The sequence below is a fragment of the Mustela putorius genome, unplaced genomic scaffold (assembly GCF_011764305.1).
Source record: "Mustela putorius furo isolate JIRA1106 unplaced genomic scaffold, ASM1176430v1.1 tig00003869_pilon_pilon_pilon, whole genome shotgun sequence".
NCBI classification, from domain to species: Eukaryota; Metazoa; Chordata; class Mammalia; order Carnivora; family Mustelidae; genus Mustela; species Mustela putorius.
The window spans coordinates 32,924,602-32,942,351 of record NW_025422021.1 but is presented as its reverse complement, the minus strand read 5'-3'; the positions used below and the strand labels follow the sequence as shown (position 1 = coordinate 32,942,351).

General features: G+C 47.0%; 1 protein-coding gene across 9 annotated transcripts in view; it reads left to right on the top strand.

Moving 5' to 3' along the window:
• Window positions 1-17,750, top strand: part of TRAF3IP1 (TRAF3 interacting protein 1) — a 68,696-nt gene that overhangs the window by 25,368 nt on the left and 25,578 nt on the right. For all 9 annotated transcript variants that reach the window (XR_006602472.1, XR_006602471.1, XR_006602470.1 and 6 more), the window contains one exon: window positions 1,834-1,910. Coding sequence is in view for 2 of the 9 variants with exons in the window: in XM_004743728.3 (XP_004743785.2) it covers window positions 1,834-1,910 (77 nt within the window). In the remaining 7 variants the exon portion in view is untranslated. The remainder of the gene's footprint in view (window positions 1-1,833; window positions 1,911-17,750) is intronic.

Below are 17,750 nucleotides of genomic sequence, written 5' to 3'. Positions count from 1 at the left end.
ACAGCCCCTAGGAGGAGGGTTTTCCTCAGAGTCAATCTGTGTCCTGGCACCATCATTGTGATTGAAGAGGTGGTGTGGGGTGGTGGTTGCTGATAGCTGTGTGATATCTATGTGAAATCATGGGTTTACCTCTAACGCATTTGAGGGGTCTCATTTCACACCAAATCAGTTCTCACCGATGTTCAGATTGCCCAGCGTATAATTGGTAGGTGCCTGTTGGAGTCGTTCTCTGGGGCCTGTTGACACAGCCTGGGAGACTTCGCAGCTTCCTTGTTTTCTGAGAGGACCAGATGTTCCAGGCTCATTTGGTGTATTTCCTGCCCCAAGGCTGGAGCCCTCCGTTTCTCCAAGATGTCTGACTATACTTTTCTTCTGGGTTGTTGTTCGTAAGGGTATTCTTACCTTTTTTTAAAAAACAATGAGAATGTGTATCCAAGCTCATACTGATATTTCCAGTGCAGCTTTACTATTCTAGACTCTCTTCTAAATTTTTGATTTTTACATGCATGTCTATCACACGCCAAAAATCCTGGCTCTCAGTGTCGGGCATCTGTCTGCTTCACCCTGGGGGTGGCATGCACATGCAGCACCTTTGGAACACCGCCAGCTGTCAGCAGCATCAGTTTGCCAGAGACAGTGTAGGGTTTTTGTCGGGGTCTGTCTGTCCTCAGGTATGTCCCATCAGGGATGGACAGCCTACTCTGTTGTAAGTTTCCAGAACAATTCTGTTAGGCTCTGCTTGCCAGCATGATGTTCTTAGGTTTATGGGTTCCATTTTGGTTTCAGTTTTTAGGCATTGAAAAATCTTATATGATTTTGTTTTATTTCTGTAAAATAGTCCCATTTCCAAGGTCAAATGTACCAAAGGAGGCATATTCTGAGATTGGGGCCTTCACCCTGTCCTCTCACTCCCCGTGTAGATAACAGTAAGGAATATGGCTTACACTTTGATTTAAAAAATTACAAGTTAGGGGTGCCTGGGTGGCTCAGTTGGTTAGGCAACTGCCTTTGGCTCAGGTCATGATCCCAGGGTCCTGGGATCAAACCCCATGTCGGGCTCCTTGCTTGGCAAGGTGCCTGTTTCTCCCTCTCCCTCTGCCTGCTGCTCTGCCTGCTTGTGTTCTCTCTCACTCTCTGTCAAATAAATAAATGAAATTAAAAAAAAAATTACAAATTAATACATGTGTGGGGTGTGTATATGTGTGTGTGTGTGTGTGTGTGTATTTGGCAGTACCTCTGTGTGTCCCTCTTGCTCTTGTGACTGGGCAGCGTGTGCTGACATTTGTCCCTTGGCAGTGTGGACGAGCCCTCACCGCAGCTCACAGGACGCCGTCCCAAGCGTCCACAGCCCCTTTCGCGTGGATGCGTGTTTGGATGAGGCCGTATGCTAAAGACAATGTTTTGTGTGATATTTACCCCATAGGCAATTCTTTTCTCCTTTTTCTTTCTTTTTTTTTTTTTTTAAGGAGGTTGAAGACTCTTGACCTCATATTGAAGGAGTATTTGTGCTTAGAAACAGTTTAGGATTGCCACTCCTGTTTGACAAATGGTTATCATCTGGAATGTTAATCTACATTTCCTCCTAATTGTTCTCTATTTCCAAAGTTTTTTTCTCTCTCTCTTTTTTTAAACCTTTGAGCTAATTTCTTTGAAACACTCTAAAGTTTTATGGTTAATTTCCATCACCCATTGTATCAGTCTGCAGTAGACCCTTTTATTAAAAAAAGATTATTTGAAGCTGTGTTCATTATAAAAAGAGGAAGAACACCCCTCCGCCCATTTAGAGTAGAATAGCTCCCTAGAGAATAACATAAAACCACTGATTCTCAACAGGAGGACTTGTGAAAAAGATTCTGGAGACCAAGAAAGATTATGAGAAGTTTCAGCGGGCACCCAGACCTGGAGAGAAGGTAAGGAGTGATGTCTGTGCAGGTGCTGATGGACTTCAGCGCTCCCTCCCACCTCCTCATTTGGAAGGATAGAAAATCCAGGGCTGCTCCTGAGTGTCCTGGAGTCAAGGTCACAGGCCTGTTCTGCTCTGACCCCATGACTGTCCCCTTCCTACCTTATCCAGTCCCTTCTCCCTGCTTGCAGAGCTGGGAGGCGGGCCGCCTGGCCCTGGCTGATTGCAGAGTAAGAGATGGGGGAGTTTCCACATCTGGCTTAAATCCAGGTGCTGTTGGAGCCTGGCCTCCCCGCCACCTTCCTTGCAGTTGTGGTCTTGTTGGGACCCCCCAGCTTCCTGCCAGTCACCACCACTGGGCCTGTGACCCTGGGATAAATACCTACAGGCCACGCAGCGAGCCTCAGAAGTCACGGCTAGGCTTGTTACAGCTACTTTCAAAAATAAGAATATGTCTTCACTTAACCGCTTCTGTAACAGAAAGACAGTTCTATTGGCAGCCGACGTTTCCAGTATGTTTTACACACTTACATGCAGAGATGATTCTGCCTAAAATGTCTTAGTTTTCATGAATACGTGGCCAGAAACAGTTGGTGAGGGGACCATGTAGTCGCGAGCAACATCGGAGGGGTCCGGGAACTGTCCCGGGAGAAGAGTGCTGTCTGGGGCTTTAGTTGGCGGCACCCCCATTCACTCGCCCAGAGGGAAAACTGCCTTTGCGTGGGCCGCGGCCTCTTGCTGTGGGGTTTTAGCAGGGCCTCGTCCTTTTCGTGGCCAGAGTGCTGCCCTGTGGCCCTGGTGGTATTCCTGCGAGCCGCTTGGAAACCACGAGTGTGTAGTTCGGGACTGTGATGTGGGCGAGGGCAAGGCTCCGGGGGTCCCCATTTACCGCCTGTGCTTGCTCTGCACAGTGCTCTGGGTCCATGCCACAGGCTGCCCCTGGGGGTATGCTTCAGGCTGGAGGCTCTGATTGCAGGAGAGGCGGGGAATCCGTGTCCTCAGTGGTGGACACAGGCTGCTGTAGGACAGCACAGCCAGTTGGGTCAGAGCTGGGGCTGCATGTCTGTCGCGGCTGGGGCATGAGCAGCCTTATCATTATCGATGCACACAGGGGCATCAGGCTGCAGTTCCACTTGGGGGCCCTCAAAAAACGGCTTTGAGGTTTTGAAATAAAAGAAATTAAAACCTTCAGGGAGACTTGATGTCCTTTCTGCCTCGGCCGCAGCCTCGCTGTCCCCAAGGCCCTAGGTCCCTGGGTCAGAGTTGGTGGCAGCCCGACCTGAAAAGCCATTGCCTGCTCTCGGCAGTCGTGGGTCTTGCCTGGGGCAGACCTGTGACACCAGTGCTGGTCTTGGGTGGCGTGTTGTTCCCAGGCCCTCCCAGGGTGGGCACCTGATGTCTGGTTCTTTGGTCTTTGTTAGCTCTGGTTCTGGGGACTCTGGTGTACCTGCACTCTTGGGCTCTAGGGTGTGTCAGCCAGCCTTCAGGTGCCCACAGGTCCGCCAGGGGGCGGGGCTGTGCACATGTTCGCAGGGGGGCCACATGGGCTGTCACGGCTTCTCGGCCCTACAGACAGAGCCTGGCAGTGGCTGCAGCGCTGGCAGAAGTGGGAGCTTGTGTGGCTGTGTTGTGGGAAAGCTTTGCAGCCTGGTGCTGGCGCAGGCCCAGAGTCAGGGACTGGGGCCGGCAGTGCCCGGGTGCGCTCCTGTGTCTGAGAGGCTGTGCACCCATGCTGGGGATGGAGGACGTGGGCCTTGCTGCCCACAGGTCCCAGCGAGAGGGGACCCCCTTCCCGCCTGGTCCAGTGGCTGCTGCTCTGTTGCTGGTCCCTCTGGTTTGTTTCCCCGACGTGTGGCCGTGTGGGCTTGGTACCTGTGCTCCTGTCCTGGCTAGCCCCTCTTTGTCACCTTCCCCATTGGAGTGATGCTGCTGGAACAGCTCCTTCCCTTTTGTTGTGGATCATGCCTGGTGCGAATGTGCCCTGGGTGTGTGTCCGCTTGTCGGGTGAGGGTGTGGGGTTTGTTGGGGGTTCAGTCCTTTGGAAGGAAAGTTGTGGAGAGCATCCTGCACATCCTATGTGCACGGAGAGCGCCGGTCTCATGGGGCAGACCCGATGAGCAAAAGTGCGGCGTGCGTGGGTCTTCGTGAGAACCGGCTGCGTCCTCCTTGCTCCCACCACGGTGCCCGCAAGCGCAGTTCCCCCGCCCGCGCCCCACTCACGGTGCTCAGTATCTCTAATTTCTTGTGTTGTGATGTGCGTTCCCTTCACGGCTGACGTGATTCCGTCCGACACCAGTTCCTGCTCTTTTCTTAGCTGGACAACTTGGGTTGCTGTAGCTGTTCTGTTCTTTTGGACTGACCTTTTGTTTGTCTAACCAAGGCAGTTTCTTGTGGGTGAAATTCTGTTTTTCTGTTCCTTTGGGTTGGGTTGGGCTGTGAGTGAAGGAGAGACCCCAAGTGTCAGGGGCTTAGATGAGGGGGGAGCACTTCAGCTCCCGGGCCAGAGGGTGGATGTAGCAGTGGCCCAGGCATCTTCTGCCCATCCCCCATGTGCGTGACCCCTGCACCTTGGCCCCTTGTGGCCCAAGGAGGCCATCCAGGTGCGGCTGGCAGGAAGGGAGGGGACAGAGGAGCAGCGGAGGGCAAGAGCGTGCCCCTTTCCTTTGAGGCTTCTCAGAAGTTGTGCATCCTACTCCCATGTCTGTGGTTCCAGCCAAATCTTCACCGTGAAGGCACGTGAAGTGAAACCGTTATTCAGTGCATTGGTTTGCTCAGCTAGTGATCAGGATAGATCTGCCCAGACGTCTTGCTGCCTGATGTGCTCAGAAAATGACGGTATTTGCAAGGCATGTGGGTGGGTGGAGGAGACCAGCCGCTTGGCTGGGGGCCAAGAGTTTCTGGAAGCGGCCTGTCCCCCATGTGTGGGATGCGCCAAGGGCAGGACGCTTGTCCGTGGGAGGGAGAGCAGAAGCCAGCATCGCCAGGCCCTCCCCAGCCTCTCTGCAGCCAACTGTTCCTTCTCTTTTTACTAAGTCATGGCATCAAGATGGTTCACCTGTGCTTTTATGATTTTATAAAAATATATCTACAGTTCATAGTTTTCCTGCTAAATCTTCTTTTTGTTTTGTTTTATTTTCTTTGATGAGACTTTAAAGAAACTATTGAAAAAGTCACCCTCTAGCAAAGACCAACTTCTAATCTTGTAGATACTCACTTTGGTTTTCATTTCACTGATTTCTATTCCTTATTTTTTCTTTTAATTTCTTTGGTTATTTATGTTTTTAGTCTCTTGTGGAAAATACTTGGCTCGTCCATTTTTAGTCTTTGTCACTTTAAATGAATGTTTAAGGCTATACTTTTTTTTTTAAATTTTAAAATTTGTTTTAGAGCACACACGTTGCATGCAAGTGAGGTGGGGAGGGGGTGTTGGGGGTGGGGGGAGAATCTCAGGCAGACTCTGTGTTGAGCACAGAGCGCGATGTGGGCTTGGTCTTAGGACCCTGAGATCATGACCTCAGCTGAAATCAGGAGTCAGATGCTCAACTGATTGAGCCACCCTGTGCCCCAAGGCCATACATTTCTCTTTAAGCGTGCTTTATTTAAATTTATTAAATATTAATATCAAAAATTCTTTGAATTTTAATTCAAAATACTTTATTTCTTTTTATCATGTGGACTATTTATGAGCCTGTTCTTTAGTTTTGAAACATAAAGGTTTTTAGAAAATCTTTTTATGGATAATTCCTAATATAATTTCATGTTGGAAGAATACAGTCTGTGTGTTATTGATTATTCGGACTGAAGCTTTGCTTTGGGGTCTGGTCTGAGGTTAGTTTTTACAGCTGTTTCTGAGAGCTCGCAGACCGTCTGTTTCCTGGGCTTTCGGTCCAGACTTTAGTGCTCCTGGTGGATTTTGCAAAGAGGTGGTGGTGAGACTCTGTGCTCAGGCCTCTTGTCATAATTACTTGTCTTCGGTCTCACATAAACATTCAGATGATAGATGTTTTCTCTGCTTTTCATGTAAATTGTGCTTCTTGTCTTGGACTTCCTGTTGTTTTGGGGGAGCACTGTTTTTTCAGTGCCGAGGAGATAGCAGTTTGTAGTCGAGCCGTCCCTCAGGCCAGCCTTTGGCGTTGCCTTGGAAGGAAAGCTACGTCTTACTGTACCTACGGACTTGAATAATCCATTATAGAACCAACGTGCATCAGACGGAGCATTGTCTTCATTAGCCTGGCCGACTCGCTGTCTTCTCAAGAGGAAATATAAACTTTGTTAATAGTAAGGTACTAGCTCATGCCAGCATTTTTTTTTCTTTCATATTTATGAGGAAGTTTTTGAAAAACAACCAGAAAAACAGTTTTACTAGTGTTTCTTCTGCTTTAAAAGTACTTGCTTTTTGAACTTTATAAATGAAGGTGCTTTGGATGCTAGCTGGCCATTTCAGAGACGGTGCCCTCACTCCTCACTCCTGATCCTGTACGTTATCTGGGTTGGGCTTCTCTGCTTTGGGTCAGTTCTAATCGAATGTCAGTTTTAGATGCTTTTTCTTTTCACTGAAATTCTTTATTTTGAAATAGAGTATTTCTCTTAGTGGGTTTCTTTTTTAGTTCATTTAAATCTTGTGTGATTTTACTCTTCCCCTTCTTGCTCACATAAGCCGTGTCCTCTGGAGGTTGTACATCTCAGATGAGACCTTAGCGTGTGCTTAATTTGACGTGAATGTATGTATTTGATGCTCTTCTCGGTGAGTGTTGTGCCACGGGTCCCGTAGAGTTGTGCTTGCAGTCTCTGGACAGTGATCTGAAAGAAGCGTGTATTTGGAAATGTGCATCTTAAAATGACTCTAGGTGGATAAAGTGACTTTACCCTGAACATGTTCTGTTTCAATTACAGCAAGTCGTGTGTAGTGAACAATCGTCCGCTCAATTCTGTGAAAGGCAGGCATTCTGATTTTCTCTTTGGTGATCTGAGTAGACCTTCCAGTTATTTCTTATTTTGGTCACAAGGTGGTGCAGTTTCACCACAAATACTTGAACCCTATTAGTAAAAGATTCCTCAGAAATCACGCCTTAGCTCAGTCTGTACCTGATGCAAGTATTTTTAGTTTGCATGTTTGTGGTCCTAGTATTATTGGATGGGTGTTCTTTTGCTAGAAATACTGTTTCCATTTAAATTGCTTTGAAAGAAAGGGGACATATGCTACGACATTCTTTGATGATGAGATGTTAGTAGCAAAACCAGCTGCTGCTGACACTGACTTCAGCTGTAAAGAGTGAGTTATTTATTTTAGGAAACAAGATGATAGTTTTCTGTTCCCAAGTAGTACAATGTCTTCCAGTATGCTGGCGGGGGATTTTAGGTTTCTTATATAAAATTGTTGCTAGCAAATAACCAACAATATCACCTAAAAATGCTTGGAGATGTGTGGCATGGAAACATTATAGACTGGGACAGTGGTTTGGGAAGCATCTGAACGTCATATGTGTGTGAATTTCATGGCGATAATTATGATGCGTAAATGGGCCTTTTTTGTATATACAAAGGCCATGATATGGGTAAGCTATCAGAATACTTTATGTGCAGGGAAATGTGTACATGACTTAAGAAAACGGGACTCTAAGGATGTGATCAGCTCTGGCCTGACAAACGTTTCCAGATTGAGTGGTCCTCATCTGCTGGGTAGTATGTTTGCGCAGTGAGTGATCATACGGCGAATAACGATTTTATTCTTCGCACTGGGCTCCACACTGTGCTTGGAGCCTGCAGGGGACTCTCACTCCCTCTCGCTCTGCCCTGCCCCCTGCTTGTGCATGTGCACACACTCTCTCTCAAAAAAAAAAATTTTTTTTTTTTACCCAAAATGCCACCTTAACATTCACATCATTTTTTATTTATAACTCTAACAGATTTAGTCGGTTGGGCCTGAGAAGCCATTCTGGCCTTATTTCCGTCAGTGTCCTAATTGCTGTGCACAGACGCCAACCTGAGTGCATAGCTGGAACTCAGGTCCCCGGTGGTGCGGGTGTGACTGTGGGCACTGTCCCTGTGACACATCCCTGAGGTGGGAGGGTTGATGCTCTGGTGGCCTCAGGATGAAAAGGATTAGAATTCAGATCCAAGTCAATCAGGGACTGTGAAAGATGCATGAAGCTCAGTGGAAACCAATGCAGGTTGTGCAGAGAGCAGTAAGGGGACAGAAGGGACTCTGTCCCATGAGTCCTGGAATCTGCAGCCTTCTGGCAAGTGCAGGCCCCCAGCAGGGGGGACACTGAGGATGGCCTGCCCCTGCTGAACCTTTCTCGATGGTCTGGAGAAGCATGAATACTTCTGAACGTAGCTGGTGAGACATGAGGTGGGTGTGTAAGGGAAAAAGGACCTCGGAAAGCCCTGCACTGTGGCTGAGCCCAGGCGAGCTGTTGGTGTGGTCTGGCTTCTTTCTCTTCTGCTGGGAGTGGCGAGTGGCGCCCCAGGCAGGGCCTCCTACGTCTCTGCTCACCCAGGTGGTTCGCAGGTAACAGTGGTACGGGGAGCCACAGTGGCTTTCCTCTCTAAGCTGTGTGCCCGCTTGTGACCTTATGCTCTAGGCCTGTGTCCTTCTGCTTATCCGGCTTCCGGGCACACGGGCTCCTTGGGGACGGCAGGTGCATGTTGGGACATAGGCCCTATCCTGTGTGGAGGTGGCACACAGGGATTTTGTCAGCGTTTGGTAGAGCAGCTGTTTCCAGAATTATTTCGGTACTGAAATTCTACGTTTCTTTGGCTTCTCTTTGAACAAAGGAATTTATTTCCTGGTAACTTTTTCCCTTATTTCTTAGTTATTTTTATTCTTTCTAAAACACACCTATTTGTGCTCACTGTTTGAAATGAGAAATGCCTTTATTTTCCTAGTTCCTGTCTGTCAACTTCTCAACTTGAGGAGTGGCTTCCAGTGAAGCGAGCTGCTGCTGGAGGGATGGGCTCTGCTGCTGAGTCAGGCTTTCTTGGCTTCAGCTGAACCTGAGGAAGCAGGCTCAGAAGGGGCTGACGTGGGCAAACTGGGGCCGCAGCTTTGTCCGGTTTCTCTAGGAGATGGGTTTCTGGGTCTTTTTACAGTAATGGGAAACTGAAGCTCTGGACGTTAAAATACTTTGATTTCCTGCTTGTAGCAGTGATGCATGTTTGATCTTTCATATTGGAGCATTATCAAGGTTTCTGGGTGGAATTCTCTGAACCTTTCTTTCTGGCCGAAGAGCCCTCCCCACCACCTGGGACCCCTTTACTAATTAACAGAGCCCTTGAAAAGCCATGTCCCCGAGGCCATGACTGACAGCCACTTTGCCAGGAGCTTGCATTATGTCAGGGGTTTGTCAAATTTCACAGAATATTCTTCAGTCCCTTACAGGAAAAAAAAAGATATTAAAATAAAACAGAAATGTGTTTATTTTAGATATGAAGTTATTCAGACATTGTAAATAAAGCACACTGTGTGGACACGTCTGAATTACGCTGTAATATGCACACTCCATGTTACCCACAAGATGCATTCTGTAAGTTCGGTTAGATTTTGAAACTCAGGAGTAATTTTTAAATACTCGTATTTTTGGTACTGATTAAGTTTCCAGGTAGCTTATGAAAGCTTTATGGTACTATAGAGAGTTCATTTGCAGGGGAAAATGATAGAAACTCATGCCGTAAAAGGAAAAACTAAACAGACTGAATAAAGTTGATGGTTTTATACAACGTTAAAAACAACGTCTGAAGGCAAGCAGGTCAGATATTTAAAGTTATGAAGGTTGAGAGCTCTCAACTACTTCAGAGATGCCTGACCACTACATTCAGGGTCTAGAGGGAGCGTGTTGTGCCATCCGCCTTGCGGGGTCTGTGTTGCCAGGGTCCTGTTGGCTCAGTTGGGGTTCAGCCGACAGCGCCCGCCACAGTTCTGGTTTTGGGAAGGCCAGCCCTCCCCACAGCCCATTCTGTGGGTGGCAGCCAGAGTCCTCCTGCCCCAGCGCAGGGTGAGTTGCTGCCACGTGGGCCTAGGGTGGTGGCACGTGCCGGAGAGGTTGTGTGTCTGATACGGAGAAGCCCCCCACCCCCCACCCTGCACTACTTGACTACAGATTGCTGACCTCACTGCTGAGCACTTGAGTGAGGGATTTCTGCAAACCAGGTCATTCTGTGTCAGACGAGGATGGGGACGTGGTCCATGGCTGCTGTCCAGGTGCACGGTGCTCGCCTCACTGTAGGCTCTCCCAGGCTGGAGCCATCGTCTGTCCTTCCCTCTCCTGACCCTGCCAGCTTTGGAGACCGCAGGCTGTTTTGGAGAGGGTCCCTCAGGGAGGCATGTTTGCGTGAGCCTCTTGGGCTGCAGTCACCCACAGCTCTTCCACCTGCACCCTGTCACCGGGCACATGTTTTCATTTGTCCCGTGACCGGTGGGGTTGGGGGTGGATTCTGCCGGCTTCTCCACCATCTCCAGCCTCCGCTTCCCTTCGTAATTACTAGCATGTTCTGGGACGCGTAAGTCTCCTGCTCTTCACTCGCTGTCCGTTTTGTTGCCTCTTTCTGTCATCGTGGGCTCACTTTCCAGTCTTACTCAGGGGCTGACACACTGACTTGTGTGTTGGTGCTCAGATTGCCCCAGATTTGTCCTGCAGGGGCTCCTTCAGATTGGCGTCTATGTCCTTACAGTCTGCCCTGTTGTTCTTCGAGTTCTCCCTTCCTTTTTGGCTCACGGAGATTTTCTAGGCTCATCTTGCCTTGCCCTGCCCCAGGCCCGAAACCAACCATTTCTTCTGACTCCCTTTAGTGGAGGTTGGTGTCTCAAAAGCAGGATATGCTTATTGGGCACACTTGTCCCTGTGTGGTATTCGGCTCTTGGGCCCTCCCGGTGGTCAGAGCTGCAGGAAAAGTGTGTGTGTGCGCACGCATGTCCACGTGCTCGCACACACCACAGGATCATGTTAATTTCCTCCCATTCTGTATTGATAATTCCCTTCTCCACTCATGGGGAGCATGATGGTCATCGTCCTGGTAGATCGCCTTAGTGAACCAACCCCGTCTCCTGTTGTTGCTGTTTCCCTGGCCCGCATGCCTGCCCTCTTCACCCACCTCACCCACCTCAGGCTCCAACATACCCTGTCGCGTGGGTGGGCTCCTGCTCACCCCTGGGGTAGCCATTTGCCTGTCTAGGACTCCTTCTGCCCTGTGCTGGCTGCTGCTCCCCTTGCCCACATGGATGTCCTTACTCTGGGCCCCGTGGCTCTCCCCCTCCCCACCCTGGTGCAGGTGCTTCTGTGCTTGGCCCGTGTACAGTCTTTAGGACTGAGTGGTTCAGGAGGAAAACACCAGCCACTGACTCTCTTCTGGAACGGAATTTCATCGGGGAGACCTGTGACTCTCCCGTGGCTAGCACAGTGCTAGACGTAAGTTCTCTTTAACTTGTTGCCTAGATGAGTTCAGCTCCTGGAACAAAAGTTAGAAGAGACAGAGGGAGACAGAAAGGAACAAATGATCAAATATGAGGCAGCACTTGGCAGAATGAAATAAACGGACCTGCATTTGGAAGGTCGGCGGATGTTCTCATGGTGCTTCTGGAGGGGAAGAGGATGTGGCGGGGGTGATGTAGCCTCAGTGAGCCCCTTGCTGACCAGTGCCTTCAGCTGCTCACATGCGACTCCTGACCGCAGGCCCTGGGAGCAGGCACAGCCCTCTTGCCGTGTGGCTCTCTGCCCCAGTGGGGGTATTGGAGTTTGGACAGCAAGACAGATTGCAAAGTGAAGTGTGATACAAGTGATAAGCTTCCTGACCTAGATTAATGGGATGTTAAACGAAGTCTGATTTTTTTTTTTAGAGGCACTTTGGTACTTTAACAGAGAGCAAGAATGGAACCTGCTTTGAGTCCACCCTTAAAGGGGCTTTCATGTTCCAGGAAAGAACATATTGCAAGAAACCGTGGGTTTTTTTCAAAATAACAAAAGTCGGATTTGCTTGTACCTGTGTTCTGTAGCTGTAAACACTCAAGGAAGAGGGGACAATAGACAACCTGTTGTGGAGGCACAGGTTGACTCAGGGTTCCTGTTGTTTAGTCCAGTTGGCATTACACATGTAGAAATAAGGAACGATGCATTGGGGTAATTCCAGGGCTCAAAATGTACTGCTCTTGGGGTTCTTGGGGGAGGATGGCCTATGACAGAGCCTACCTGGATAACTAGGAAAAGCAAGCATGACACTGCTCGTCCCTTGGGAGTTGAGCACATGGAAAGCAGCCAGGCCAGACTGAATACAGGGTGAGGATAAAATATGCAGTGGATTCCGAAGACTTAGGGAAAAAAAAGCATATAAGATGTCTCATTAGTAATTTTTATGTTGAGTGCATATTGAAACAGTAATTTATATGTATTGAGTTAAATGTCACGAAATTAATTTCACCTCTTGGTTTTTAACGAAGCTAGTAGAAACTTGTAGTAAATAAAACTGGTTAAGCAAAAAGAGTTGATCGTACCATCACTATGGAACTGAGCGCAAAAACCCTAAAGCAGTTTCTGAAAAATCGGTTTTATGGAAAAAAAAAAACTCATAAGACTTGGTGGGTGGGGCAGAGGGTTAAGGGAGGTAAAATCACATTAAAACCATTGTCCAAAACTTTTCCCATTTGCTTTCTTTGAAGTGTCTTTTGAGGACTGAGGTCTTAACTTTAATGTAACTAAAATTTCTCAGTCTTAACTCTCAAGATCAGGGCTTTTTTGTGTCTTAGTTAAAAAATCTTTCTCCTAAGGCCAGAAGGATACTTTTCTTTGTAAATGTTTAAAGCTTTGTTTGGACCTTTCCGTCCTTAGTCCACCTGGAGCTGATTTTCCTGTGTTCTGTGAGATCGAGGTGCAATTTGTCCTCTAACATGAATAACCAGTTCTTCCTCCTTTCCACGTTGCTCTGCTGTGTGTGGAGGTTACATGTGCTTTCTGGACTCTGTATGCCAGAGGTTAGCAGACTTTTCTAGCAAGGGTCCAAAAGCACGTGTTTTTAGCTCCAAGCCATGTGTGCTCAGTCACCACTATTCAGCTTTCCAGAGCGGCCCTAGACACCCCCCCCCCCCCGTGAACCAGTGTGGCCGGGTGCCGATCATTTGTTTTTTTTATGAATACCAAAATGCAGATTTTATAGAACTTTCATGGACCAGAAAACACTACCTTTTAAATATTGTTTTCAGCTATTTGTTTAGTAAAAGCTGATCTGCACTCATGGGATATACAGACAGCTAGGCCACGGGTCAGCCTGTGGTATGTGTCTGTCCCACTGGCACTGCCTGATTCCACGCTGCTCGGATCGGCTTGTAAACAGGCCTTGTCTTGGGTGATTTGGCTATTTATTCTTGGTCCTTTCCGCTTCTGTAGAAATGCTATCAGCTATTGATTGAGCGCCAGGGGGCACTCTCTGGGGAGCTGAAGAGTGTGGGCGAGCCGTGGGGAGCTGAAGTGTGTGGGCGAGCCATGATCTCTCCGTGTGTTTGCTCTTAATGCCTCTCAGTGAGCGTTTGTGGCTTGTTTCTATAGTGATTGTGTCTGCTATTTGTTAGATTTGTATGTGGGCACTCGAGAGGCTATTCTGGTACTGGAAATACTCTGTTTTATATTTCTTTGCTAATTGTTGGTGAGGAGGAATGCTGTTGACTTACAACCACTTCCTTGACAAACCATTGTTTTAAAACTATATGTTGGTTCTTTTGTGTTTTCTGTGTTGTAGTAGCCACTGGATACAAACACGGAACACAGCGAGATACAGGTACTGTTGTCACCCCTGTCTGGGGGATCAGGACGGGAAGGGACTTGTCTAGGGCCTCAGGACTGGTGAGCACCAGAGCTGGGATGTGAACGCAGGCACCTGGCCCGAGTCTGTGTTCTTCCCCGTGAGCTGCGCCCTCGTTCCTGTCGCCCCAAGTCTCCATGGCCGTGTACCTCCTCTCCAGGCCTCATGCCTTCTGTACTGTTGTCTGATCGCTCCCATGGGGCCTCCAGGACTCCTCTCCCGGAGGGCTAGTAACAATCATAGTGCACCACTTTCTGCCTTTCTGGTTTTTAATGACATTTCTTCTAGAATTTACTCTTTTCTGATGATCCTTATTGTAGCGCTTAATAAAATAGATTAAGAAAGTTTGATTTTTTTTTCCCCCCACTGTGGGACTTTATCATGAATGGGTGTTGAATTTTATGAAATGCTTTTTCTCCATTGAGATGATTCCATTATACTTCTTTAATTCACTAAATGACACAGCTTTTAAGAGATCGTGTCTGAGGTGAAACCAACGTTGTTACACTCTATTATCTTTTTCATCCACTGGTAGATTCTGTTTGCTAATTAGAATTTTTCCATTTATATTCATGGATGAATTGGACCCACGATTTTCTTTTCCTGATATGATCCTTGTCTTGTATTAGTGCCAAGGTTGAGAGTGAACTGGGGAGAGTTCCTTATTTTCTTTTCTTCTTTTTTTTTTTAAGAAGCTTTTTTTAAAAAAAATTTTATTTATTTATTTGATATATAGATCATAAGTAGGCAGAGAGGCCAGCAGAGAGAGAGGGGAAGCAGGCTCCCTGCTGAGCAGAGAGCCAGATGCAGGGCTCGATCCCAGGGCCCCGAGACCATGACCTGAGCCAAAGGCAGAGGCTTAACCCACTGAGCCACCCAGGCGCCCCTCTTTCTGTCTTTTCTAGAAGAGATGGTAGATGATGGAATGGTGTGTTTCTCAATAGTTTGTGGACTTGTGTATAGACCCATCTGAGCATGATGGGAACTTTTAGGGCATGGCTGTTATTTTTACATTAGGGGAAGATTCAGGCTTTCTCTTTCCTCTTGAGTCAGTTTTGGTCATCATTGTCTTTTTTAAATTTTCAAGTTTCTGGCAAAAGCTCTTGATAGAATTCTTTAAACATGTGCTTTATTTGTCATTTTGTTTTGTTCTGTTCTTATTAATAATACTACTAATTTGTACTTTTTCTTCCTTTTTTTTTGAAGCAGTGTTTACAGAAATTTGTCAGTCTTTTTAAACCACCCGCTTTTGGCATCATTGGCCTTCTCTTTTGTATTTTTATTCTTTTCACTGATTTATCCTGTTTTATTCATTTCCCTCTACTTTCTTTGTGTTTATTCTGTTGTCCTTTTAATTTCTTAATTGGACTCTTACATTACTGGTGTCCATTTGGCTTTTTTTTTTTTAGCCTTATATAAACTTATTTTGTGATTACAAGTTACTGTGTGGTCTAAGTTAGGATTTATCCATCACCTGCATATGCAGGCACTGTTGCAGGATGATAATCAGAAATGGCTGTGCAGGGGGTGCCTGGGGGACTCAGCTGTGTTTCTGCCTTTGGCTTGGGTCGCGATTCCAGTGCCACATCTCTCCCTATCCCTCTGCCACTGCACCCTGCTTGCATTTGCTCTGTCAAATAAATGAAATCTTTAAAAAGAAAAGAAAAGAAATGGATGTGCAACGTTATCAAACATTATTTTCTTGGCAGCTTTTGAGATTATTGCATATTAATAGAATTCCTGATGTCGAGCAATTCTTATATTCCTAAAGTAACCTTTGCTTGGTCATGGTCTATCATTTATCTGATGCAAAATCATATTCAGTTTGCTAGTATATTTATTTATTTATTCCTATATTTTATTTATTTTTCAATAATATGCACATCCATTGTGGGGCTCGAACTTAAAAACCCAGATCAAGAGTTATATGCTCTTCAAACTGAACCAGCCAGGCACCCCAACTTTCTAATCTTTTAAAACAGAAGTCCATGGTCAACTGACATTAGCCTGTTTTGTGTGTGTGCTGTTGTTGTTAGGTGTTAGAATCAAGATTATGTTAATTTTATGTTGTTAATTCTTATAAAAATACTTCCTGTGTCCTAGAACAGTTGAAGTCTGAGGAGTGACCTGGTTCACAGAAGTTGGGGAGCCTTGGGGCTCCCTCTTGGAAGAAGTTGTTCCTCTCTGGGGGCTTGTCTCCCCAGGGCAACTGGTCAGAAGCAGGAGCTCACATCCCATTCCATGGCTTGAGATTCTGGGAGCTCGGAGCCCACATGCTTCCCTGGTCAGCTGTTCCTGACTTGTCGCAGGTTCCTTGACTCTTGCCTGCAGGGTACATGGGTCTGAGGCCTGGAGCCCTGGAAGGGTCCTTCTCTAGCATGCTCTCATGTGACTCCTTGTGCAGTCCCCATCCCATCCTTACCCCAGAAGCCATGAGATGAACAGTGGGTCCAGCTACCCTTACCCCATGGCAGGGGCTCAGCAGGATCCCAGACTTGTGCAGTTTGTTTCTTCCCCGATTACTCTTTGGTTGTCTGTGGGCAGTAGGGAAGAGTAGGTGTTTGTACAGAATTACAGGCCTGTTTTCCTGTGGGCCACGTGTCTTCTTGCCCTTGTTTGTGCTGGCAGTTCAGAGTTACCTGGAGGCGGGCTGCTGGTCCCTTGGGCCTGCTGGACCATAGTAGGACCCATCAGAGAAAACTCTGATTTTGCTTAGTCAGAGACTTCCTGTCACCATGCATGTCCCTGCTCATATGCCACCTCTCCAGAGAGCCTCCGCCCCTGGCCAGCTTCATTAGTCCTCCACCCCACTGCCCACCAGGCTCCAACCCTACTTCCTTTTCTTCCTGACCTCAACCGCTCACTGAAATGTTGTGGTTTTGGATTAACTGAGGTATGGTGAGCACAAGTTTAGTGAAAGCTCAGCCCCGTATCTGCATCAGGTCAGAACACTATTTGCAACGCATCATTGCCATCTTGGCCCCACCGCTTGCAAGGTATTGGGATCTGACTGTCCTAGTTTTGAATTTTCCTCTGCTCTTCCAGTCTTTGGAGTCATGCCTTCTAGTCATCATTCTGTGGAATGTATTTTCGTTGGAAGGCTTTGACATCCTGACTTTTACGACAGGTTTGAGCATCTCTTTTTCAGTTCACATGCCAACCAGAAGGTGGGTTTCACGTTGCCCAGAAACTGCCTTGTAGGATTGATGGTTAATTTGGGTGTGATTATTTTGTCTGGTATTTTTAGAGAATTTAGGAGGCTAAATATGTAAAAATAAAATGAACCAGAATTAGAAGAAAGGTTGTAGCTATAGCTTTGGTAAAAAATAATGAATATTTTAGCAGGACATTTAAAGTAGTAAATCCAGTTAGTTCATAAAGGCATGGAAATAAAAAGCAAAATAATTTAATAATCCTAATGTTGTTTCCAGAGATGATAGTGAAAAGGGAAATAAAGTGTATTTTTTTTTTTAATTTTATTTGTTTGGGGTGCCTGGGTGGCTCAGTCGTTAAGCGTCTTTCTTCGGCTCAGGTCATGATCCTGGGGTCCTGGGATCGAGCCCCACATTGGGCTCCCTGCTAAGCGGGGAGCCTTCTTCTCCCTCCACTCCTCCTGCTTGTGTTTCCTCTCTCACTGTGTCTGTCTCTGTCAAGTAAATAAAATCTTAGAAAAAAATTTTTTATTTGAGAGAGAGCATTAGTGGCAGGGCTGGGAGAGGGGGCACAGAGTAAAGTATATTTTAAAACTTAGATTCTTTTGCTGTCATTGCCCGTAGCAGAGAAATGGTTATGAAATGTAAAGCGAGGGGTGCCTGGGTGGCTCAGTGGGTTAAAGTCTCTGCCTGAGGCTCAGGTCATGATCCAAGGGTCCTGGGATCGAGCCCCGCATCGGGCTCTTTGCTCAGTGCAGAGCCTGCTTCCCCCCACCTTCTCTCTCTGCCTGCCTCTCTGCCTACTTGTGATTTCTGTTTGTCAAATAAATAAATAAAATCTTTTAAAAAAAATGTAAAGAGAGTGAAGTTTAGAATCTTTTGTCCTTTGAAAGCTACTTGAAGGCGCACCT